This window comes from Phalacrocorax aristotelis, chromosome 7, assembly GCF_949628215.1.
Source record: "Phalacrocorax aristotelis chromosome 7, bGulAri2.1, whole genome shotgun sequence".
Taxonomy (NCBI): Eukaryota; Metazoa; Chordata; class Aves; order Suliformes; family Phalacrocoracidae; genus Phalacrocorax; species Phalacrocorax aristotelis.
Window position 1 is genome coordinate 9154525 of NC_134282.1, and position 25810 is coordinate 9180334.

At 45.9% G+C, this 25810-nt stretch overlaps 3 protein-coding genes across 12 annotated transcripts in view; all 3 read left to right on the top strand.

The window, feature by feature from the left end:
• Positions 1-501: 501 nt before the first annotated feature.
• SLC33A1 (solute carrier family 33 member 1) lies at positions 502-14877 on the top strand. Its single transcript, XM_075098632.1, has 6 exons — positions 502-1395; positions 5137-5327; positions 5981-6165; positions 7070-7187; positions 8686-8901; positions 10607-14877. The coding sequence occupies exons 1-6, from the start codon at positions 642-644 to the stop codon at positions 10772-10774; spliced, it is 1632 nt and encodes a 543-aa protein (XP_074954733.1). The 5' UTR covers positions 502-641; the 3' UTR covers positions 10775-14877.
• A 291-nt stretch (positions 14878-15168) lies between these two features.
• C7H3orf33 (chromosome 7 C3orf33 homolog) lies at positions 15169-20417 on the top strand. Of its 5 annotated transcripts, none has more exons than XM_075098633.1 (5): positions 15169-15291; positions 15380-15439; positions 17197-17350; positions 18165-18325; positions 19242-20417. In XM_075098633.1, the coding sequence occupies exons 1-5, from the start codon at positions 15211-15213 to the stop codon at positions 19512-19514; spliced, it is 729 nt and encodes a 242-aa protein (XP_074954734.1). In that variant the 5' UTR covers positions 15169-15210; the 3' UTR covers positions 19515-20417. The 5 variants fall into 5 exon arrangements, with proteins under 5 accessions (XP_074954734.1, XP_074954738.1, XP_074954736.1 ...); XM_075098637.1 differs by having other exon boundaries at positions 18165-18187; XM_075098635.1 differs by lacking the exon at positions 15380-15439 and having other exon boundaries at positions 15171-15291.
• Positions 20418-23299: 2882 nt separating this feature from the next.
• PLCH1 (phospholipase C eta 1) overlaps positions 23300-25810 on the top strand; it is an 84323-nt gene continuing 81812 nt past the window's right edge. For 4 of the 6 annotated variants that reach the window (XM_075098621.1, XM_075098630.1, XM_075098625.1 and 1 more), the window contains exon 1: positions 23694-23780. The gene's annotated coding sequence lies outside the window, so the exon portion shown is untranslated. Of the gene's footprint in view, positions 23366-23693; positions 23781-24331; positions 24395-25810 lie in introns of those variants that run through there. The other 2 variants (XM_075098622.1, XM_075098624.1) reach the window with 2 other exon arrangements.

Genomic DNA, 25810 nt, shown 5'->3' on the forward strand with positions numbered 1-25810 from the left:
CCCTGGCGATGCCGCGCGCCGGCCCCTGGCGGCTGACCGCTCGCTGAAGGACCTTTGAAAGCGCCCGGGGGTTCGCTCAGAGCTCCGGTACCGAACCGGCGGGGCACCGACAGCGTCCCCGGCCCCGTGGGGCTGCCCTCCCGCCAGGGTCGGGGCGGGGGCGGCTGAGGGAAGCCCGGCAGCCCCGCTTTGCACCCCGCGGGAAGGCGGTCCCTGTACCGCCCCACCGCCAGCCCGCACCGTACACACCGGCGAGCCGGGAAGCCGCCTTCCGCCGAGCCCCGGACAGCCTTGCCACACTGCGGCCGGTCTGTCCCGGCCCCGGGGGTCCCGCCGTGACCCGGCTCCCTCCGCCCGAGGACGATCGCGGTGCCGCCTCAGCGGCGGGGCGGGGCCAGTCTGTCAGTCAGGGTTGAGCGGCACCGCGGCGCGGGGCGGCCGCCTGACGTATCTCCGCGGCGCACCAATGAGGTGCAGCCACGCCTGCCGCGGGCGCCCGCGTGACTGGAAGGGGCGGGGCGGTGGTTGGCGGCGGCCGGGCCGGTGTAGCGGCATCTCATCAGCGGCGGTGGCGCCGGCCTCCGCTCCCGCCTCGGCCCCTGGGGGCGCAGCGTGGCCGCCGGACCGCCCCCGGAGGAGTCATGTCGCCCGCCATCGCGGCCAAGGAGGGCGGCCGGCAGCGCCGCGCCGGGAGCCACCAGCACTGCCTAGACGTGAGGAGCGAGGCGCCGCCCGCCCTGGCGCTCTGTGAGGACGGGCTGCCGGGTGGGGAGGCCGAGGCGCTGCTGCCGCCGGAGCCGGGCTTTCGGGGGGCGCGGGGATGCCGGGCGGAGCTGGGCAGCATCCTGCTGCTGCTGGTGCTATATGTGCTGCAGGGCATCCCGCTGGGACTGGCGGGCAGCGTCCCCCTCATCCTGCAGAGCAAGAGCGCCAGCTACACCGACCAGGCCTTCTTCAGCTTCGTCTTCTGGCCCTTCAGCCTCAAGCTGCTCTGGGCTCCCTTGGTGGACGCCGTCTACCTGCGGGGCTTCGGCCGTCGCAAGTCCTGGCTGGTGCCCACGCAGTACGTCCTGGGACTCTTCATGATCTACATGTCCACCCAGGTGGACGTGCTGCTGGGTGACGGGGAGGGCCGCGGTCCCGACGTGGTAGCCCTCACTGTGACTTTCTTCCTCTTCGAGTTCCTGGCGGCAACGCAGGACATTGCGGTGGATGGCTGGGCCCTGACCATGTTGTCTAGGGAGAATGTGGGCTACGCCTCCACCTGCAACTCGGTGGGCCAGACGGCCGGCTACTTCCTGGGCAACGTCCTCTTCCTGGCCCTCGAGTCGGCCTCCTTCTGCAACAAATACCTGCGGATCCAGCCCCAGCCCCAAGGGATTGTTACCCTCTCAGGTACGGCCTGGGTACCGCCGGCCTGTGCGTGCTGATGCTGGGATGGGGATGCTTCTTCCCTGAGCCTGGATCAAAGCTCTGTTCAGAGCGAGCAGTGGTTTAGCACTGTGAACCGAGCAGGTTTAGATTGTCCCCTGCCCATGAGCAAGCACAGCCTGCCAGGGGGCTAGCACAGTCCACTGCACTGAGCTTCCAGGCTTCTCTGGGCTTAAGAGTGTAGGAAACCTGCCTTGTCATCATCTTGGCTGACCTGAGCACTTTGGAGACAGTTTTTTTTTCCCCTAGTTTAATGACCATGGAATAGATTATCGCTTAAAAAAAAACCCAAGCAATGCAAAAGCTTTGCCTCTTTTTAAGGAGGCCTTTTAAGAACATGTTCTGTGAGGAAGGAAAGGGGAAATTAAAAAAAAAGACTCTTCCAAGATGGTATTGTTCACAGAAGTAGAAATGATGAGTGTTTAGTGTTGACTATGTAACCAATTTCTGAAGGAAGGCCTTACTGTAGTAAACTAAGGGCGATTTTGTTTTCTCTTTAATGAACTAAATGGAGTCTGGTAATGCAACCCTAACTGGCTGTTAGCATAGGGATGTCTTCTGTTTGGTGGTTTTTGGGCTGCTTGGTTTTTTTTTCAGAAAGGTGATTTGTGGTGGTTGATGTTAGGTGTATTACCTAGAAGATGCTTAAAATGCATGTTTTGGTTGGAAGGTTGTGTTTAGCCAGCTCAGCTTATAGGAGGGCAGGGAAAACGGGCACCACTTCTGGGTGCTGTCTCAAAGTGACCATGGCTGGCAATGAAGAGTAAATTCTCATGGTTTTTTCCCATTCTTACGTTGATTGGTCTGCCTGTATCATCTAAGAGAAAAGGTATGCCAAAACTGAGTTGAATTGTTGTTTAAAGGCTAGTTTTCGCTTTCTGTCCTGTACCTATCTTCTTGATAAATTAGGATATCAGTTTCCAAGACTGCTGTACTTATTTTGGCTATGCAGCTATCGCAATTGCTGACTAGTTTTCCTCTTCCCTTCCTTTTGGTACCCCTATGTCTGGTCTATATGTCAACAGGCATAGAGTAGTTCTCAAAGTAACCCTGCTGATTTATTGCTTTCCTTTGTTTCCCTTTACTTTGTAGTTCTTCAGTGCTGGCGTATCTCTTCCTTCTTGCTCCAGCAGCAGACTGATATCTCTTACTGCTGATGCAACTTGCAAATCACTAGTCTAGTTAAGAGAGCTTGGTTTGTCTATACTCACCTCCACGGCCCAGGTTTTTTGTTGTCTGGGGTTTTTTCCCTCAGTACTGTTTGTATAAATGGATTTGTTACTATTACAAGAGTGCTGTCTTTGGGAGAAAAAAAAAAAAGTATCCCAAACCCCCAAAACATCAATGTGACCTGTTTAACTTGTCCTGGAGTACTAACCTGGATGGAATAAGAAAAGCAAATAGCTTTGACGCTGCAGTTGCAGGATGTTTTTTTGTGTGGGAAAACTGGCTGCAAGAAATTTCTATTCCCTTGTTCACGTGACTGTATGCCACAATTTGCTGTGTCCACGTTTCTCCTGAAGCAGCTGTAGAGCAGTACTGTAAACCTGCTCACTGAAATGGGGAGAGTGGCTCTCTGGTTCTAGCGCTGGTTGTAACGGGGCTCGTGATGAGCCGGTTTGGACAGTTAAAGCACCAGAAAACTTTACAGTTTGAAAAGGTGAATGGTCTTCTGCCAGTTCAAATCTCTGAATGCTTTTGTTGTAGGCTGAGTGCCAACACTAAGGAAAGAAAAAGTCAACACTTTGTGATCCCACGTCAACTTCAAGTTGATGTGAAGCGTCAGTGTTAGTTGCTTGCCACACGGTCACATGTATGCCTGTCCCAGCATGAAGGAAGAGAGGTGAAGCGTGAGTGCAGGAAGAAGGTGTCCCTCCAAGGCTGCCGAAACATACCTGGGCCAGTGACTGTGGAGGGCCCTTTTTCCTGGGAAGAGAGGTGTAGCTTTAGAATTACCTGAAGCTGTTATGATGAAACACCTGTTCCCTCACGCACACCTCGCTGATGGTTATTTTCCAGCCTGGTCTGTCCATGATCTAGTTCAAAAGTTTGCTTTTCCTCAACACAGTGGTATGTTTTGCTAGCAATAGTATAGAGGCAGAGACAAAATAGGGATGGGATCGGGCAGCACTGGTGGCACCAGAAACTTTATGCTAGAAATTCTTTGTGTAAACTGTAATTCTAAAGTTCTTTTGCTTGTAACCTGTTAGTGGACTACGTGGCTGCTTCCGCCCTGCTAATCCAGCCGTTGCTGTATTGCAGCTATTGGGGCTGACCTGATCAGGAGTATTCATGTGACGATGCTCAAAGCTATTTCTATTCCCGTCCTTGCACTGTAGGTCTCTCGCTGCTGTGATAATGCTTAGTGCTATTATTAGAGTACCACTCCTGTATGTCTTTTGTAGACAGTAGCTGTGATTAGCATGACTGTCTGAAAACTCATCTTTTACTTAAAAATATATATTCAGGGTGCCTTTTTTAACAGAGGACAGAGCAATCTGACAGCATGGGTTATGAGATCTTTCCTTTTCTTTAAAGAGGTGAAAAGTAACTGATGTGGAAGCAGCAGAAAATGGTTTGAATTACCCTTTTTTCCTTTTACACTGAGAATACTAGGATATAGCTAAAGTAGTCTTTCTGTGTTTTCTTCCACTCTTGTCGTGCTTGTTCTCTTCCTGTACATAAGAAGCAGCTAATGATTGCCTAAACCTTTGCACTGTCTTTGCCCTTTCACCAGCCCTCGCTGCTTACTTTCAAGTCACCGTGAGGCTTCTGGAGTTGCTCATGACCAGGAAGATAAAAGTCAACTTCTGTCTTACCCTCTGCATGTTACTGAGTTCTTTCTTGCCTCTTTCATAAAGGTAGAGGGTAGGATTATTTTAGATTAATCCAGTCACTAACTCAAAAAGTGCTAGCCATAAAATATTGGTGTGTTTTTACTATTGCTGCCTTCAAATCCACAATTTAGCAAATATTGCATCTGCTTTAAAAAGAGCACTTAAGAGTTAGCAAGTATAATAGCCACTTAAAACCTATATGTTGGAGTGATTAATTATTAATAATTATTAAATTATTAAATTATTAAATTATTAAGTTTGCTTGACGGCTGTGTAAGAACTTTCATCAGGACATCCTGACACTCATAAATATAAATCTTTGTTTCCTTCAGATGGTAGGTAGATATTATATAGGGAGTATAGAATTGAGGCACAGAATACTTACAGGGCCACAGAATAAATTGACCGGAGAGTTGTGAAGGACTTCTTCCTCTGAAGTTTTTCCCTGTCTTGTAATTATTAAATGTGGGTTTTCCTCCTTGATCAGCTTTTGGTGAGTGTAGTCCTTCAACATTTTCATTTTTATTTCTGTTCCTCCTCCGGCATGCTCACTGTGGTAAGAATACACAGAACACCAGGCAAGTGACCCGCTTTGCTGCTGCTCTTCTGCCTCAGATCTCAAGCAAATGTGGTTATAGAGGGAGGTGCAGGGAAGAGCTATGTGAGTTACTGTGTGTAGGCATGTGTTTGTGGTTTACTTTTGTTGCTTGTTTTTAGGAGGGTCAATGTTTTTATTCAATTTTTGATTATTAGGTTTATACTGTTGCAAAATAACTGCATTTTAGATACTCGGTGAATTGTTAATGAAGTGTTGATGGTGGCTGCTAGAAAGATTTTCTTTTTTGATTTCCCTTTTTTTTTTCTCCAGATTTCCTGTTTTTCTGGGGAGCTGTCTTTTTAATTACCACTACACTGGTTGCCCTTTTGAAAAAGGAAAACGAGGAACTAACACCAACAAAAGAAGAAACAAAAGGCATCACTGATACGTACAGGCTGCTATTCTCCATAATCAAGATGCCGGCAGTTCTTACCTTCTGTCTCTTGATTCTCACAGCAAAAGTAAGTAAATGCATGTAAGAATTGTTAAATGCTGCTGAAATGAGTGCCTGGAAGGTTGTTGAGTCCCTGTGGTGTAACTTATTTCTTAGTTTTGCTAGCTGGTGTCATCAGACTTCCAAATTTTCATGTGGAATTTGAAACAAAATCACTTATACCATTGTGCTGAGAAAAGTTGTACAACAGAAAACATTTGTTTGAGCTTTTGGAAGTGTTTGCACAAGTGTTAGAGAAGATTGATTGCAATCTAGCATTAAAGTAATTAGTTTTTAAACATTTTCAAACAGTACACCTCTTTGTGTACTCTGCAGTTAAAAGTCCAGAAAATGTTTCTTTTGACCAAAATGCTATTCCCAGAATCCGCAACTCTGCGCAAACTAGGTTTCCATGTTGGTTGTCGTGGATGCCGACAGCAGCTAAGGCACGGGAATGAACTTCACTGCTATGTTTAATGTTCTTGGTGTAGTTTTGGCACTGATGACAAGAAGAGTGTGCAAGTGGGGAGCATGTTTCAGAACGGATTAGGAAATCAAATGACACACACAAGTGAATTGTACTCTATCACATTTCTCAATTTACTTAATACTGAGTAAACTGAATTTCTAGGTAAACTATCACTGCTTTCCCCAGTTTATTTTGTCTAATTTATATTGCAGGTTGGATTTTCAGCAGCAGATGCTGTAACAGGACTCAAACTGGTGGAAGAGGGCGTCCCAAAAGAGCACTTAGCTCTGCTAGCAGTTCCGATGGTTCCTCTACAGATCATATTGCCTCTGATCATCAGCAAATACACAGCAGGCCCCCAGCCACTGAACACATTTTACAAAGCTATGCCTTTTAGGTAAAAACAAACAAATCTTGTTTGACAGAAACATAGTAATTTGCGTATTCAGATCAAGTGTGGGATTTCTTGTGTAACTCTCAAACTTCCAGATAAAAGAAAGTATGTCAGAATTCTCATAGTATGTTGAACTCTGTGCCTGGTGCAGTGAAGATGATTCATGTAAGAAAGCGGAAGATGAGGTGTTTTTAAGATGCGTATACAACAGCAGCATTAGAGCACTACTGTCCTGCTCCAGTGTCGGTAGTTGCTTATTCATGAATCATTCTGACTAGATCCAGGACTGTATCTGTAAAATTACATGTGCTTCCCAGCGTAAGAGTGGCAGAACGCGTTGACAAGTCATTTGGTGCATCTACTGGATGTATGCTTTACTGAGGTAACTGAGAGTAAAAGAAGCTGAATTATTTTGATACAGACAAGGAGACGTTTCCTAAGTGTTTCATATGAGAGTTTGCTTATGGAATTCTAAAACCAGTGAATGCAGCAAATTACCTAATGCTGTTATTCAGTAAATCATGTAACGTGTCTGTAACAGGTAGCCGTTACTTTTGTTGTGTTCTCATGCAACTATGTGTGTTTTTGCAAAAAAAAAAAAAATATCTTGCTGCAGCTGGATTTGGTTAGATACCTCGTGTGTGCAGGGGAGAAAGCTAGTATAGGAGATCTGGTGGTGAATTGTTTATATGGAAGACAGAATTGTTATGGCATAAAATGTTTACAATTTCAGTGCTTGTCAAATATTTAATATCTAATTCTGTCTAAGATATCTCAATAGTTAAAACTATTTCTATAAGCTATTTTAATATATTATGCATGTATAAATGTTCAATAATTGCTTTGTATCAAGGAAACACATGAGGAGAGTTACTTGAATTACAAATTATCTTTCTTATTACTCCAGGTTACTGCTTGGTCTGGAATTTGCGTTTTTGGTATGGTGGACTCCTACAGTAAAACATGAAGAAGGATTTCCCATCTACTACTATGCTGTAGTATTGTTGAGTTATGCTTTACATCAGGTAACGTGTGCTGTATGTGGGAAGGGGAGGGGGGCAGGAGGGCATTTTCACATCAATCAGTGAGAGGACTATAGATGCCATTATTTGCTTTTGTCCTTAGTTACACTAGAATTCCTCTAAGCCTGACCTGTTGTGCACTATAGCTATATTTTATTTGGGAAGTCTTGCCAATATTATTTCTCCCTCTTCCATGTGCCCCACTGAACTTCTTCTATGAAGTTACTTTTAGTTGACCAGATCTGCTTTTGTTTCCCAGATTCCTTTTCTTCCCCAAAACCAGAAGCTCAAAAGCATGGTGGAGTCAGAGAAATCCCAGTATTCTGACTGAGTTTCATAGGCATGATGATGATTGTGCTTATTGTGCAGATCCATAAATTATGTGATCCTAGCCCTAGAAAAAACACTTTATTGATTTTGGAGGAATGTTGTAATGGATCTAATCCAAAGGCCTGGATAACAAAATGCCTGTTACAAACTGGGCTTCGGATCAGAACTAAAATGTATGCAATGCCTTTAGAGTTCATGTTAATGGCTGAACATGAGCCAGCAGTGTGCCCAGGTGGCCAAGAAGGCCAACAGCATCCTGGCTTGTATCGGGAATGTTGTGGCCAGCAGGAGCAGGGCAGTGACGGTGCCCCTGTGCTCGGCACTGGTGAGGCCACACCTTGAATATTGTATTCAGTTTTGGGCCCCTTGGGACAAGAAGGACATTGAGGTGCTGGACCGTGTCCAGAGGAGGGCAACGGAGGTGGGGAAGGGTCCAGAGAACACATGTGATGAGGAGCAGCTGAGGGAGCTGGGGGTGTTTAGCCTGGAGAAGAGGAGGCTGAGGGGAGACCTTATCGCTCTCTACAACTACCTGAAAGGAGGGTGTAGTGAGGTGGGTGTTGGCCTCTTCTCCCAGGTAACAAGTGACAGGACGAGAGGAAATGGCCTCAAGCTGCATCAGGGGAGGTTTAGATTGGTTGTTAGGAAATATCACTTCATTGAAAGAGTGGTCAGGCACTGGAACAGGCTGCCCAGAGAGGTGGTGGAGTCGCCATCCCTGGGGGTGTTCAAAAAACATGTAGACATGGCACTTCAGGACATGGTTTAGGAGGCACGGGGGTGTTGGGTTGACAGTTGGACTTGATGGTCCTAGAGGTCTTTTCCAACCTTAATGATTCTATGATTTAAATTCAAAAGTGTTATTTCTATATGCGATTTTATCTGGCCTTATATTTCAGTGTGATAATGTGAGTTGTTCCAATGCATGTGAGGCTGGGTCCGCTTCAGCATGACTTGAGACAAGTGGCAAGGCTACCTCTTGGTGTTAGTAGAGAAACAGACTGCAGAAATAATTTCACTCTTGTGCAATTTTAACCTGTTGGGATTATTTTTCAGTCAATGTTGCTGACTTCAAGTAATCTCAGAACAGTTTTTATGTTGGGGTTTTCAGTTGTCACTGTGTAACTGGGAAGACCTTACCATCCTGTGGGTTGTCTTACCTCCTCTGTAGATCACGCTGTATAGCATGTATGTTGCAATAATGGCCTTCAATGCCAAAGTCAGTGATCCGCTTATTGGAGGAACCTACATGACACTCCTAAATACCGTGTCGAATCTTGGAGGAAACTGGCCTTCCACCGTTGCACTCTGGCTTGTGGACCCACTCACTGTGAAAGAGTGTGCAGGGGCCCAGGAACAGACCTGTGGAACTACAGTTGCTGCAGATGTAAGTTCTGGAGGCTGTGAAGGTCTCTGTTTAATTATTTATTGATTAAATGGCTTCTCTCAGTATTTTTTTTCACCTTTAAAAACCTTCATAGTGCATGGCTTATGCTTAAAATTTCGCCGTAATTGAGCTAATTTTCCTGTCTGATAAAACTAACTCTGTTTTTATCTTAATACATCTTTACCAAAGATTTGCAGTTGCAGAGTAGTTGTCCGTTTCTTTCTGGGCTGGGATGAAAAGCTGGTGGTAGAAGCACTAGAAGGGTGCCACATTCCCTGCGGTGTAAGGAGGCCATAGTTACACTTTTGAGAGTAAAGCTTACTAGGTTCAGAGTTGTGTAATTAGGTGGTCTGTTCTTGGCAGGCTGCCCCAAAGTCCCTCAAGTTTTGTGGTAGGTTTTGTTCCTTCTGTCTTTCTGGAGGCTTCCTATCTGGATACCTTAATACCTTCTCCTGCAATGTTACTTTGCTTTCTGTCTTTGATCTTCAATTTCCACGTGAAATTGAGCAGCGTGACTGGCTGCCTTCCCAGTTCTGGGGAGCCCTGTGGAAATGAACAAAGAACACGCCGTGCTACCGCACACGGATCAAACAACAGGACACAAAACGGCCTGGAAAGCAAGGTTTCGAATTCACCTTCTCATGAGCAAATGAGAAATTATACATGACTGTTTGGAAGGGTGGAAATGTTTGGGGGCTTTTTGTTGTTTTCTTGTGGGTTTTTTTGTGTTTTTTTTTGTTTGTTTGTTCCATACTCATGACTGAGACTTATTTCACTCTTGAATGCCAAGACTTTGGGATGTGGTGGTTCAGTAAAGAAATAGTGTTCTAGGAGTCAAACATGACTTGTTTAAACTGCACTTGTAGTTTCTATTAGTTGCAGAGGGGAAACTGCTTCTGCAGTGTCTGCTTTTTCAGCCTCTCATTGGCTTGCACTAGTAAGGTTCTCTGTGCCTGGGCCTCTACTCAACTGAAGTCCTTCCTCCTTCACCTCACTCCTCTGATCTTTTTTTCACATCCATCCTGTTGTTAATGTTCCACCGCCACCACTGCTCCCTTCTTATTCCTAATCTGATCTTGACGTGTCTTAGAGTAACAAAAATGCTGGCAGAACCTCAACTCAGAGGATTGATTTACCTTGGGATTTTAGCAGTATTGATAGCTGAACAACAGCAGAAATGATCATGTGCTATTCACTTACCCTTTAAAAGCTGGAATTTTTGTCTTCTAGTTCTGCAATTAGAAAACATTCTGGGCATGTTTTCCCCAGAAATATGCAGCATTCTCTACTGTCCATTTGCAGATTCATTGTGGTGAGATGCAAGGATATAATTTCTAAAGAAGCAGTTTGGATGGCTAGGGAGGGAAAAAAAAAAAAAATCTTTCTTCATGGGACTAAGAACAGTGATTGCACCTCCAGCCCAGCGTAAGACAGCTGGACAGCTTCTGTTTTGCAGAGTTAGCCCCTTGGGCCAATGCGCTCCATTTCCCAAATGTTTATAAAAGTGTCACTACTTTTTGTGCTGATGGTAGGCTCAAAAGCCTCTCTTACTAACTCCACAAGAAACAAGGAAAAGTAAACAAACATATTTAGTCGTAACCAAGAGCAGGTAGAAAACAGTATCTAATGCCTACTTTCTAAAAGTCTGTGTTTCTGTATCTCCTGGAGAATATGTAATGCATCAACTTCTGCTTCTCTGTTTCAGCTCTGCACAAAAGCTGGTGGTTCCTGCGTTACTACCTTGGACGGTTATTATGTGGAATCTGTCATCTGTGTCATTCTGGGATTTGGCTGGTGGTTCCTACTTGGGCCAAAACTTAAAAAGCTGCAGGATGAAGGACAGTCTTCATGGAAATGCAAGAGGACCAATTGATGCAGTTTAAATACTGGACAGACTAGCAAGGTCTTTTTTTGTTTCACTACAAAGGCATACCCCATAATCAGTAAACAGGAACATAGGTATTTTTAAATGCCACATCGCTGAAAAAAATGGGTGGCTGAGACAGTGGTATGTTTGTATGTGATACCACTTGCAATATGAACCTGTAAGTTCAGAAAGTAATTGTTAAAAAATGGTACCTGTGTACTACATCCATATCCCCGAGCTCTAGCTTGAGTCATGGCTACTGGTATAACCAATGTCCCAGTTTCCATCTAGTAGCTATGGAAAAGCTAATTGTGCCATGTCTGTCTAAACAGCAGCATTCTCGGTTAAGGTCCAACTCTCTACTTTCAAACATCAATGATCTGACATGGGGAGTTGACCTGAGGAAGGATGTCAAAGGCATTTTGACTTGTAGGTTAAGCGTGTTGTACTACGGCATTCCTCGTGGGAAGATAAATGTAAAGTGTCTGTGGGCTTTGTTTCTTCTCACTTTCTGAACTGTAACCACGCCTCGAAGGATGAAACGTTTCAGAGATTCTTTTAAATGTATTTTCTGGCTTTTATAAGCTTTAAAGATTTATAAGAAAATATTTTTATAAACAAATTACATTTGTTTATTTTATTTCCACTGTTTCAAAGCATTTTGATTTACATTAATGAAAAATTGCTGTAAGGTCGGACTTAAGAGTAACGCACAATACTCTAAGCCTTGAGTCCTGAAAATGTAAACTGGAGAGTGCAGCAGCTAGCACACAAAGACAGGTTTCAAAAGGAGAGGGCATGCAGGCTTTCCGAAGGCGGTGGTTGTTTTGAGGGAATGAACTGATAGTGTTCGTTCCTCATTGTCAATAAAATTTGAACATTGAATTTCAAAAACAGTGGAAAACGTGTGACTGTTCCCAGCTAGGGGTATGAAAAGATGATCAGTGCCTTTGAAAGTGATTTGGTGATGACAAACTTGCCAAATTCCGAGTAAGTTGGTGTATGGCTTGCTGTCACGTAAATCAAACAAGCTGAATCCTATGGTAGAGCTGCTACAGAAGTGTATTACTGATGCTGTGTAGCAGAAACATTCCCATTGCATTTATCAAAAATGACTTCCCTCCCGAGTGCCTTAGAGATGTACAGCAAGCGTACTGTACGCCTAGAGCGAGGGCACTTGGGCGTTGTTGGATGTATTTAGTGTACATCATTATTAAAAAAGAAAACTATTAAAAATACCTTTGAAAGGTACATGATTTTCTTTTCCATTCTGCGTTTCTTGCCTTGTCAATATTTAAGTAGTGTATCCTGAGCTTTGTGTTTCAAACTCCTGGAAGGGGTTGCGGATCTTTTCTTACTATATGTTTCAGGAAAAAAGTAAATTGATACCAACTTCTGACTGACTGGAGGGGACATGGGTGCGTGCAATGTGTCTACAGGACATAAGGAGTCAGAAAGTGTGCAGAAGAGGACCGGGTGGCCAAGTGCTTCCTTGGGCACTGAAGCCCCTTCCTCTGTCCCTTCCCCTCTCCCTTCTCAGAGTGACACCCTTGACAGTCGGTGGGGGAGAGCCAAGCCCCCGGCTGTGATCTGGGGTTCAGCAACAGCACCCTCTCACAATTTGTTTCAAGTACAGCAAAATCAGTCCAACTAAATAAAATCACATTGTTTTTACTCCCCAAACTAAAAGTCTTCCAATTTCACCTCTGCATAAGCACAAAAAGAATGTATCAGAGGTTTGTAATCAAAAGTGGATGCACCTTTCAGTCCCAGCCAGATCATCTCCACTGGATTAACTATGTATGAGGCACTTCAGTTCCGTGTCTTTACTGGAGCAACAGGCCATTTACTTTAATCACATCTTGTCGATGCCTAGAGATTGGGGTTTTTTTTTGTTTGTTTGTTTTTGTAGCTTTTCTGACTTTGAGGAAAAACTTCTCAAGGGCCGAGTATGGGAAATTAAATCCATAGGTGTTTTGGAGTCGGCTTTTACTGTGCAATTTTGTTTCACTATTTCTGAAGGTGCCAGTGAAACTTCTTTTTAATAAAGATGGGTTGAGGATTGCTTGTCATTACATTAGACAATCTTGACAATATCAAAATTAAATATAAACTCAAAATCAGTAGTACTATGATTCCATGAATCTGTTCTATGAGTCTATATACGAAAAGTGATCTAAATTAAATAACCATCTCCTCTTTCAAACTGGAGAAACAACTGATGGATTTTTTTTTTTAATCTATGTTGCTGTTTTGTAATGCAAGTCAGAAATGTGACTGCTTTACCAGCTGATGAGCAGCTCGCTGAAGAGAACCGCTAAACTTCCAGTCTTATGACTTTTTTTCCTCCCAGCCCTATTTTAAAGTGAAATAATTTTTTTTAATTATTTTTGAAAGATTAGAATTGTAGACTTAAACAGCTTTAACATAAGAAAAGATAACTTTTTAAAAAGACAAGAAGAAGGAAGCAACCCAACCTCTTCTGTGAGAGTCTGTTATTTAAATGGGAACAGGAGAATGGGAACGGTACCAGGTGCTGCTATAGATCTCTTAGTTCCTTTGTGGCCTTACGTGGCCTGAGCAGGCCCGGGGGGAGTTACCTGTGTGTTCTCTCTAGCAAAAGGGAGATGGCAGAAATGGGATTTTTGTAGGCAAAGTGTTTGTATTGGTTTAAACTCCTGAGCAGGATCGGTGTGAAGTGAGAGCGGTCCCAGGGGAGAGGCTGAAGGGCCGGTGCAGCAGGGTGCGGGCAGGAGAGGCAGAGACCAGCCCTCCTCTTCGATTCCCGTGAGACACAGCTGTGTCCTTACGGCAACTTGCTGTGCAGGAAAGTCTCACCTGTGCTCGTGAGTGTCATTTGCTGTTTCCCAGGGCTCCCTGAAAAGGTGAATAGTGGTGCTCCAAAATCCAATTCTGTAATTCCAGTGCCCAGAAAAAGCGCGTATAATGCAAAGTTAAAGGTGTGACAGGGTCTGTAAAATGGGATTGCGCACCCGCTGCTGCTGCGCCCGGCCTCCTGCGGCCCCGCGAGGAGGCGGCTGAGGATCGGGGCGCCTGTCCAGGGAACTTTGGTGCTGTCGGTGTGCTGTCCATCACAATGACCAATGGTTCTTATTTTAAAATACCAGCTCTACATGTCGTCTTTGTTACGGACACTAAAAAATCTACCAGTGCCGATTGTCAACAGTTCTTTGTTTTCTGTAAAGCTGTTTTATTTCGTTGTCTTCTGGCTGTTTGCAATGTAGTTTCACGTGATGAGAAACACTGTTTTAAACCGGCTGATAAGAGATGGTGTTCAGATGATTTTTTCTCTGATAAAATAGGGAAGAGTGGAGAGTTCTATCACTGAGTAAGCATTGAGGGAAAGCAGAACATCTCCCCGCAGCAGGGAGTGAAGCAACTGAGTTTTTGCAGGCAGCAATGTAGTCTGACTCTGACACCCTACCTCCCCCCTAATGAGATGTGGCTAATTTTTTTAGCATTTTACCCAAGGTACAAATTGTAGCAAAGTCAGCAGGATGCTTCCAAACTGTTGCTTGGCTACAACTTATGGTTTTGCTGAAAACAAGATTTTGCACTATTTCTATATTTATTACTTAATCTTAAAATGTTAACACTTAGTAAATAAATTAAAACTAAGAACTGTACTGCTTTCTTTGAAAAAAATTACAGGGGTAATATTTACTTGTCCAACTGTACTACTTGCATAGCCAGTAATTTAAGAATTGTTTTAGTTTGAACCTTAGATAAAATGTTTTGATTCAAGTATGGGTTTTGCTGCCTTGGATTATAAATTCCCATTTACTCTTTGCTTTTCCTGAAACCTTGAGTTGTAACCAGTATTGGTATCGTCTCATGTACCACCTGTTCATGTAGAAGCCTAGAACTGGGTTGAAATGTAAGACTTGTGTGAATATAAATCCAGTTTTGTATCGTTGTCGGGTTATTTTCTTACAACGCACATATTTCTGTAAAGACCGTATTGGGTGCATTGCACGGATGGGCATTTGGTTCAGCTGCGGGAAACGGTTGGCTTGAGCCTTTTGGTAATGAATTACAAATACTTGTTAGTTTTGAACTAAGGGAAAAGAATAAACAACAGTGATGAACACTGGAATGTTCCAAAGTTGTTGTTTCCTTAAGACAACACCCAAGGTCCGGCAGGGAGCACATTGCAGGCGCATAATGCAGCGTGCAATAAGCGTAGCACGTTTCACAGGGTCCGAGGGGGATGTCACACGACTGAAGAGTTCAGGTCATCTCACCAGTTCTGTTCAAACGCAAACCAGGCTGAGGCCGCACCAACAACGTCTGCGGCCTCGCCAGCCATTGCCACCGTCTTAGTTTGAAGGTGCCCGGCCCCGCCCCCGCTCCCCAGGCCGGCGGGCGGCGCTGCGGGCCGGGCGGCGCTCCGGGCCGGGCGGGGGGGCCGGCGGGCGGCCATGGCGGAGCGGCGGAGCGGGGCGGCCGAGGGCCTGGCCCGCCTCTCGGAGTGGGCGGACGCGCACCTCAGCCTCCTGCGGGTAATGGGGCTGGTGGGGCGGGGGGGGTGGGGGGAGCCCGGCGCGGCCATGCCCGGCCCGGCTGAGCCCCGCTCTCCTCTACCCGCAGAGCTTGAGCACCGGCATGGCGGTGGCCGGGCTGCTGGTGCTGGCCCGCAGCGTCCGCATGGTGAGTGGGCTCGGCGGGGCGGGGACCCGCTGGGCGGCGGGCTCGGCGGGGGGAGGGCCTCGGCGGGGTCCCTCCCGGGCCGCGGCGGTGCCGGGAGCCCAGCGCCCCCGGCCGGGCCCTGCGGACGGGGCCGCCCTGCGCCCGCGCCCCCGCGGGACGGGGGAAGCTGCGGCAGCGCCCGGCGCGGCGGCGCCACGCGTGTCTCCTCGCAAGCGGCCTCTCGGCGGCCAGAGCCAGCGGCCGCTCCCGCAGCCCGTCGTGCGGGGACGCGCGCTTCATCCCTCCTGCTGTAGGGGCCCGATGGCCTTCTGCCTCCAGCCCGAATAAAGCTGCACTAAAGGCCGTTTCCTCGCATCTTTCCCCCGTACTTCCGTGAACAGAGCTACTTTTCGAATATTTTTAAACATGACCCTAGATCTTCACTTCCCGAAATGAGCAGCTGGCGGCACATACTAACGCTACGCTGCCAGGTCGAGTCTCCGCAGGTAGGGAGCCACCCGTTCTCCCGTGTCCCCCCCAGCTGTTAAATAGTTCCTCTGATGTTCCCTCTGCACAATTCCAAATGCAGTTTGCAATGGGAGAACATCTGTATAAAGTTTTTACTTTAAAATCTTACCAGAAGGCCTAGATTTGAACTACAAATGTTGTTGGAATTAATTTTTTTTCTGTTTTTTGTTTGTTTTAAACCAAGGCTTCCTACATGTGTTAAGCAGGTTGTTGGAGCTTCCATTGCAAATGAGGTCAGACTTGAACAGCTTCTGTTCATAAAAGCCTTCAGGCTTTCTGCCCGCAAAGTGCTGAGTTTCTGTATTCCTGGTGGGAGAACTTACGGACCACAGATGGGAAGGTTTACTGAATAAATAACATAGAGTAGAAAGATCTTTGAATTTAGTGGCGGTGCTTTGGTTGTTTTATTTCCCCTGCGGTCTGGTGTGTCACAGCGGTTGCACGTAAGCAGGTCGGTACTTTTCACAGCTGTATAGAAGTAGGTCAGCGTTCTACTAAAGGTTTCCTTCAGTGAGCCCTCTAGACATCGGTGTCTTGAATTCTGGGTGTTACGGCATCCCGGGTGCCTACCCTTCTCCCTCCACCCCCTAAACCGGGTGGCTGCTTCATTCCTGCGCTGCTGCTGCTGGCTGAGACTTTGCTGCTGCTAAGCTTAGTTTTCCTGTGTGATCATGTAACTGTCCCTTTGAATACTCCCATTAGCTGATGGCTATGGTATCAAATTCAATCTTCTTGTGATCTTTTCAAAGGTGTACACCTGCTTTTGTCCCCCTCCTTTTTTACTCTCTTATCAAAGTCTGTGTTGTTTCTGGCCTGCCTGCCCTGCCTTTGTTTTCGGTGAGTCTGTTCTTTGCTGGCATCTTTAGATACGTCTTGGCTTCCTTTCACCCCTATTCTAGCACCGCTCAGGCCACTTCTAAAACACTCTTTTCATGGTGAATCAAGTGAACTTCAGTATGCGTTGCTCAAAAAAAAAGTCAGTTTCTGTTCTTTCTCTAAACCTTGCTTTCATGCCCACCCCTAATATTGCAAAGTCCATAAAACAGCGAACATCCCTAAGTGTCTGGAAAGGCTGGTACATAATGGCTCCTGCAGCTGATCACTATATACACGTAGATACTTGCCCATGCTGTCTAATAATAGATCTGTAAACCGCCAAACTATTTTCAGAAGAAGTTGGATTAAACGTGGTTGTAACTGCTCTACCTTTTGTTTTTAAAACTTTGTCTTGCTCTTCTTTCCATCAATAGACAGCAAAGTTTACAAGTGCTTTGGATATACCTGTGGCGTTTGTAGAAAAGAATGTGAAACTGCGGGGAAAATTACATCACATAACTGAGAAAGGCCTGGAAGTTGAACACATTCCCATTAGCATTCCTTTCATTACATCGATACAGAGAAAATGTAAGTAAAAGTACGTGAGGAGCAAGGGTAGGAGCGAAATGTTGTTTTTAATGTGTCTCACGGGGAGCAGGTAGGGGCACGCCTGAGAGGAAGGGTTAAGGTACAAATCTGGGTCTGCCTTTTGGCCTTTCCATACTTACAGGTGGGAAACTGGGGAATAAAAGACTGCGAGAAGACTTGTAAAAAGAGCTTGCCTATACAATATTTGTATGAGTTAGCATCATTATCGTGTTATGTTTATGGCAGCAACAGCTCGCAGGCAGGCAGGTCATTTGCTTGCATAGCTCATCTCCTTCCTGGCAAAAAGACTCTACAGGGATTACGCTTTAAGTGATGGCTGAAAATCCGACAGCTACCTGTGCAAACCCATCCTGAGGGACAGTTTTTCTGTGATTTTGCAGAAGTTGTGTGACTCACAGACTTGATGGACACTTGCTTTGCGAATACCTGCAGGGGCTGATGCTCTGTTTGCAAACACCTGCAGGCATTAATGCTTCTTGCCTATTGTTTCTGCCCCTTCAGATAAAATAAGTGACTGACAATGAAAGTGTTTTTTTCTATTTGTATGCAAATTAAAAGAACCTAGCTTAAACCACTTGTGCAATCTTGAATTAATTTTTTTACTGAAGTTGAGATGAGACCAAGTTCTTATTTGCGAGTAAGTAGTGCTTTGGGGAACTGACGTGGATTATTTTTCTTTTTTAAGTCCATAGGAATAAACTCATTCCCAACAGCTGAGGGTCGGCACAGAGCATGGCATTTCCTTTGACTGCTGCATTCCATGACAAAGTTCTGTCTCTCCCTCTCTAATCAGGGCAATCAAAAGGTCTTCTGCTGGTAAGACTTGCTGGAGTGGAGTTGGCTCCGGGCGGCACGGCCTGGTTACAGCAAGAGTTAAAACCCAGACAAGTTATATGGTTCCAGCTTCTGGGAAGGGAGGACTTGGCACTCGAGTGCCTTGTTTTAGTAAACAAGGTAAATATAGTGACAAAAATGGACTTTTATCTGCAGGCTTGAGTTTGGCTTTAGTCATGCAATTCAGTTATCTCAGTACATGTAGGGAATGTTATTATTTATAATTTATCTATCTTGATATGAATTTTAAGTGTTGTATTTGTAAATCTGATTTCAAGACTACTATTTTTGCAGACTGATTCATGGCACGAGTGTATTTCTGTGTCAGATAGTGTTAGGCTGTATCACATAGTTCTGATTACCCTGATGTTTAGTCACAGAATCCCAGAATGGTAGGGGTTGGAAGGGACCTCTGGAGATCACCTCATCCAACCCCCTGCTTGAGCAGGCACACCCAGAGCAGGGTCACAGGACCGCGTCCAGGCATTTGAATGTCTCCAGGGAAGGGACTCCACAACCTCTCTGGGCAGCCTGTGCCACTGCTCTGGCACCTGAACAGGAAAGAAGTTTTTCCTCATATTGAGGTGGAACTTCTCATGTTCCGACTTGTGCCCATTGGCCCTTGGCCTGTCATTGGGCACCACAGCAAAGACTCTGGTCCCATCCTCTTGATACCTGCCCTTCACATATTTATAAGTATTGATAAGATTCCCCCCTCAGTCTTCTCCAGGCTGAACAAACCCAGGTCTCTCAGCCTTTCCTCATAAGGGAGATGCTCCAGCCCCCTGACCATCTTGGTAGCTCTCTGCTGGACTTGCTTGAGCAGTCCATCAAATGTTCTCTCACAAATGTCTTGCATTAGTGTTATGTTTTAACAGCCAGCTGGATTCCTCTTAACTTTTAACTCTTTCTGCCTGAAGCAGATTTAGCCAGAAGTAAAGCTTCTATCTCAGAGGGAGCTCACACACACAAAAATCCCAACCCCAAACTGTTTTAAAGGTGAAGTGGATATCTTATTTATTGTGCCTTTTTATAGGGTCGATTTCTCAGCGTGTGCTTAAACGAAGAGATCTTGAGACAAGGGCTTGGCAGAACAGCGCGCATTGAAGGGCTACACCATGATTCCCGCCTGTACTGGAAACTTCACAAAAGACTGCTTCGAGCGGAGTTAAAGGCCTTGAAGAAAAACAAAGGAATATGGAAAGAAGAAAGCTACTCTGAAAGAATTAGAGATCGTATAAGCAACAATAAATTTGTACAGACATTGAAACAATTTGCAAGCTGGATAAGACGTTCTATTTACAGGTGAACAGGGGGACTTGTTTGGAGGAATGCCAGTTACCTACGCTATGTGCTTTGGGTAAAGTAGAGGTTTATGATAAAAAAAACAGTGCCATAATTTTGAGGGTCCCTGTCTCGAACAGAAAACCCGTGAAGTTACCTAATGCTGTAGTATAATCCACCAGTGGGATTGAACATCAGCAGTAGTATGCAGGTCACCAATTAAAATCTTCTGAAGCCAAACTTTTCCACAATAATGTCCTAAATTAGTTGTCCAGTTTTCCACCTGCTAAATACACACACAGCTGTGTTAGCTAACTAGTGAAAGCAGTCAACAGTCCAGTTTTTAGGAGGTGCAGAGTATTAGTTCACAGTGTTCGGCCGTAAATGCTTCTCTGTTACATGTCATTACTATACATTGCTTAGAAAACTCCATTTCAGACCTTCGCAAAGCTTGTGGTATGTGTTTACACACAAGCGTTTTGTTTGAATTCTATTCTTACACTTTTGTGTATAATTTGTGTTTTAAAAAACCTTTCATCTTGAGTAATACGTTGCATTGTTACCTGTATAAAAGGTAATTTGTTATGGCTGATCTTAAAAGCTGATAAGGTCATAACAACCAAAGTTCCTTGGAAAAAAAAAAAGTCACTTGGTATATCAGAGTATAAATTAATATGTCAGTAATCCATGTTTCTAGAAGACAGTGCTCATTTGAGGAGGAAAACTTATGCTATTTTTTCTGATGGCTCTATAAATATCTAAAATTGGATGAAAATAAGACTTTAACATGGAATTTGAAAAGGTGGACCATAGTGTGCGAAGAACTTAAATTCTCATTCTTGTTTTGGTTTTGAAATACTTGTTAAGTATATGAGAGTGTATTATTTATTTACAAAATATTATCAGAATAAAGATTGAATTTCTTGTGTTCATTGTTACATTTTATATACCAAGCACTTGACCTTAGTTTAACCTCTCACTGTCCCAATATTTATTTAAAGTTAAGTGTTTTACGGATTTTCTTTCTTTCTGTGTATTTTTTTACCAATCAAATACTAGGAGGAAGAGTGTGGTACAAAAAAATCTTAATAACTGAACACTGCTTGTCTGAAAATTAGTTGCTATGTCATAATTATCTCTGCTCATTTCAGGGTAAAATTGTTAATCCTGAGATCTTAAAAAAACACAGCCTTCCCTTGGGTAAGAGTAGATGTCAGTGCTGCTTTATTACTTTTGTTCCTGGGTCCTTTCAGGGGTGCGGCTGGTTTTTGCAAAGCAGTGAGCAGCAAGCCATGAAGTACCTGCAGCACAGTTATTTGGATACAAATGTGAGGAAGAGGAAAAGCAGCTCTGCGGGCAGAGGCAGAGCTTGATGGGAGCTGGAAACCAGGTACCTGTGTCTGCTTTAAAAAAAAAAAAAACACAACGAAAAAGGAAAAAACCATGAGGCATCTGTTTTTAAGTGTGATACAGTAAAGGACTGGGACAATCACTGCTGTGGTACTTCGACATAGAGTCATTAAGGTTGGAAAAGACCTCTAGGATCATCAAGTCCAACCATAGAACATAAAAGTCATGCAGATGGTTAGGGATTTGGGACCAGCTGTTGCATCCTCCAAAGCAAAACTCAAAGTTGACTTTTAACCCCAAACTACAAATTTGGTCTCAGCAATAATCCACGTCTCATGGGTGGTTATAGGTGTTCCTGTTTCTACATTTGGTAGAAGGAGCTTTTCCAAACTGACTGTAATTGTACAGTTATAATGGGGTTTTGCTGTAATAATTAAATATAACTCTACCTGGACTTTGCCCTTCTGTTATGTAAATGAGCCCTAGTAGGATTTATCACAAAAATCCACTGTAGAGGTGAGAGAAAAATCTCAGGAAACCGCATGCTATGTTTCTAGCAAGCAGAGGTGAGGTGTGGGTGAATATGAACCAAGTTTGTTCCCCCCAAGTCTTGGCTTCAGCCCTTTTTGCCCTTGATGGAGTTCAGAAAAGCCCTAGAGATTTTTCTAAATTACAGCAAATTGTTGTATCCTTTGGATTAGATTGTGGCTTGTGAAGGATTTTTAAAAGATGGAAATACAGCTGCTTTATCGCTTGTTTATCCACCTCTTAGTTTTAACTATGTTTTTGAAGTTTCCCTCCCTGTATTTGTGGCCATGAGGTAGTCTAACAAATAATTTCAGAAGGAACTATAGAAAGTGATACCTAAAATCTTTGGATTCAGGCCTCTGATCTCTTTTCAGGTTTGTTGCACATGACAAGAAGTTTCGGTGATGTGCTCTTACTATCGTTCTTGGTCACAACACAAACCCAGGGAGGGAGTTTCATGTACAGGATCAGTGCTGTGATGGACAGCACTAGTCTCACAGAGAGTAACCAAGTGGTGTGGGATTTGAGATTGCCCTGACAACTGACTTCATGAGAGTTAACTCCTGTAATTGTTTGTTAATGCGGTTTTCCTTATCGTCCAGGGCTTATCTGTTTTTAAAACAACACCACCCCCTCCCACCTCAAAAAAGCACAACTCAGTTCAAAGCTATGCTTTCCATCTGTGCAAGGCTTGAGAGGTTGCAGATCTTGTCTCCGTGGGAGGCCAGTCTATTGAAAAACTGGTAACAGGAATAGAAACAAATAGCTCTGCAGAACCAAGTTGAAGAACTGACTGGGAGGTCAGGGGCAGAAAAAGCACTTTTCTCCGTCATGTAAAAACACTCCACGCAGCCTCTGAGAAGCACTATCCCACTCATTTGCGTGCCCACAGCAGCAAGGCACGCAAGAGTATTTCCAAGCAGAGGATGCAGACCTTGTCTGATTAGGAAAAAGGACAAGAATTAAACTGTTTAGCTCTTGTACCTTCACCCGGCAACTCTGAATATGCTGCAAGTAAGTCATCTTAAAAATACCCTAGGGAGCAAGAGACCTCCAAATGGCCAGCTAAGAAAAATATTGTCAGTGTTGCACAGGCTTTTTATTGCTGGTGCAGCATGTAAGGCAAATGGTTGTCATAAACACTACTAGCCTTCCTCTGAGCCCACCCGAAAGTGGTGGGCATGGTGCTGTTAGCATGCTTTCCTGACAGGCAAACAAAGAAGCTTGGCCCCACACATGGAGCGAGGCGTCGCTGCCGCAGAGCGATGGGCGCCTGGGGCGGGTTCTCCTGCCAAGGCCCCTAGGATGGGAGGGATGGCAGTCGCCTTCCTCAGGTTATGTCTCTTGTCCATTGCATTATCCCCGCTCTTTTCCCTGTCTGTCAGAGCTCACACCTGCTGGTTCCCTATGAAACACTCCTCAGTCACCCACAGAACTATCAGATATAAGAAGTTATAGTTTCAAAAGCAAATTTTTAGATTTAACCTGCTCCAGCAGAGAGGCACATTCACTCACACCAGGACTTTCGCTAGCCGCTGGTACACCGTATGTCAGGGAAACCAGAGCTGTGCAAGTACCGGTTATCGCTTCCCTGCCGTTAGGTTCCGTTAGCCAACGCAGGTGAGCGGCCCTTTGAGGTCATCGTAGCTTTTTATAGGAAAAAGCCCAAGAAGTCAGTCAAACCCGATGATTTCCCTCCCCCGGGGGATCCCGGCCTTGTCGGGGGTAGGTCCCAGGACGCTCCCTCCGGCTCCCGGGGGCGGCGGGTCCCTCCCCGGGGCTATGAGGAAGGACGCTCCCGCCCCGCCCCGCCCCGCAGCAGGTGCGGCCGTTGTGCCGGTTGTGGCCGTTGCCGCCGTCCCGCGCGTCTCCATGGCACCCGCCGCCGGCGGGGCGAAGGTGAGCCTGAGGGGCCGCCCCGAGGGGCCGCTTCACGCCCTCAGTCCTTCCCCACCGGGCCGCCTCAGCGGGGTCCGCTTCCCCGGCTCGGCGAACTCCGTGAGTCCCGCCGTGAGGAGCGGCCGCTGTGGGGAGGCTCCACCGGGGCGCTCAGGGAAAGGGTCCCTCGCCCCGCGGCAGCCGCGAGGCGAGGCGGTGCTGAGGGGGAGCGCTGAGGGGCGGCGCGGCGCCCCACCGCCTCGCAGCGGACACACAATGGAGCAGGTTGAATGGGAGCGGGCGCGGGGCCGCCGCAACACCGGGGCTGGATCGCCGGCCTCAGCCGCCGCCGCCGCTCCGCTGGCGGGCGGGAGCGCGCCCCGCTCCGGGCATGGCGCCGCTCCGGGTTTCCCCTGCGCTCCGCGCCGGAGGGCGGGCCGCGCCGGGGCGGGGCGGGCGGCAGCGCCGTGCGTTTGAACGGGAGAGCAGGTTGCGGCGGTGGGGTAGGGGATTGAGCGGAGCCCGGTGTTCTGCGGTGAGTGAGGGAGTGCGGGCGGGTGGGCCTTGGGAGGGATGCCCCGAGCTCCCGGCCCCTGAGGCGAGGGCGGGCGGCGGCCCCGGCGGGGGCTCCCTGCGGCGGGGCTGGGGGCGGACGGCGGCGGGCGCGGACCTGTCCCCGGGCGGACTGCCCGCTCCTTGGAAGCCTTTGCTGGGCTTTCGTTTTGGGAGTTCATGCCGGGTTTTCCCGGTGTTTACAGCAGAAAGTTTACAAGGTGTAACTTTTTTTTTTTTCCCCAATAAAGTGTTGCTCTGGCCGGTGAGACGCGGTGTATCTCACGCGGCGCTGTTATACTCACTTCGTAAAGAAACCGCGACCTTTCCTTCCCCTGGAGCTGCAGAGGCGCGGCGGGCCCGACCCGGGGCATCCTCGGACGCTTCGCGGGGTCCCCGAGGGAAGAGCCAGCACCCGCCGTGCTGCTGGTACCAGGGGCTTTCCCTTGGTGCTCCGAGGGGTGTCTGATGTCGGCCCGAGTCACAAGGGGCTGCTCCAGCGGTTGCGTTGGCCGTATTTGTTCTGTTTGTTAAATAATGAATCATCCCGGATAAACTTCCAGTCGTCTTTTGGGCTCTTTGCCCCTTCTCTTGGGGGTAAGAACTACTTTTGTCATGTGGTGTGGGAGGTTCTGCTTTAAGGTTGTGTCAGAACAGTTGGAGAACCCGGCTTGGTGATGAGCTAAAATCAGAGAAAGCTGCAACCGTTTGGTATGCCTTAGACTTAGGCTAGACAGTGTTAAATGAGGCTTAACGAAAAGTCCTGACTCTGCTGAGAGGAGTGGAGGATGTTGCCCAAAGAGTGTTGCGGGGTGCAATGCTTCTGGGGCGTGCTTTGTTCTGACCCTGTGCTGAAATAGGTGGGAGTTGAGAAGAGTCAAGCCTCCTGCTGGATTGAGTCCTTTCTAAAAATAATTTCTTTGATGCCTGACAATCTACTCCATAAACCATTTTTCAAGGAAAAAAAATAAAGTACAAAGAGCTGGGAATTCTACTCCATGCATGTTTTGTTGTAATTAAGCAACTGTATAATTCTGGGAACTTCAACTAGCTGACCGAGAAGTGTTTTTAGAAGAAGTGTTATAAAGTTTCAGGGAGAAAGATATAAGCTTTATCTGATGAACTAGTCATAGGCTTTTTGTTTAAAGTGTGCTTTAACTCCTGAGTTATCAAGCACAATGTTTGCCCTCTTTCAGTGGACTTTCCTGATTTACTTGCCCTTGGGTCTTCTGGCCCGTGTGTTGCAAAACTTAGAGGAGGCAAAAGAAAACTTTGGGTGTCTGTTCTGCAGGTATTCTTTCAGAGCATAACATTACTGAAAAGACAGACGGGATTCAATCCTGCAACAGGACACCTAAGTTAAAGATAATGTGGTATATGGAAAGAAAATGCAGACTTTTTGGGAGTTGAGAGATAGCAGAGTGCATGCACGCTGTTAAAAATCTTCCTGTTTCTTTAAATGTTAGCTCCCTGGCATAAGTTTGATAATACTTTTTTTTTAACTTTGGATGCTTTTTCTAGGTTTAAAAATGGTAGTAAGCTGTTACAGAAAAAAAGTTAAGTGTTTGTCAATTGAAGATGCATGATTTGTGAAAAATGATCTGACCGGTTGCAGATGCTTTCTGGTTTTATGCTACCTATTGTCCATAAAAATGGGGATCAGCTGGTGGTTTTGGATCAAGTGGTGCACAACTCATTATTTTAACAATACTGGCTCAGCTTGTGAGGTTGCCTAGGGAATTGATTTAATGCTTCTGTCCTTTCACCCTTTGAGGCGGGTGTCCCACAATGACTTTGATCAAAATCACTAGTATTTGTAATGGAGAATAAAATTTTTGCTCCATAAAAAGCAAAGGAGGGGCCACTCGCTATTAACAGATCCCAGTCTTGCATGAGTTGACCTGTAATCTAAAACATTATCAAGAAATACCCGTGGCAGTAAAACAGTTTTATGAGCATTTCATGAGAATGAAAATTAGTCCTTTGTTCAGAATTTAGCTTCCCTTTATTTCT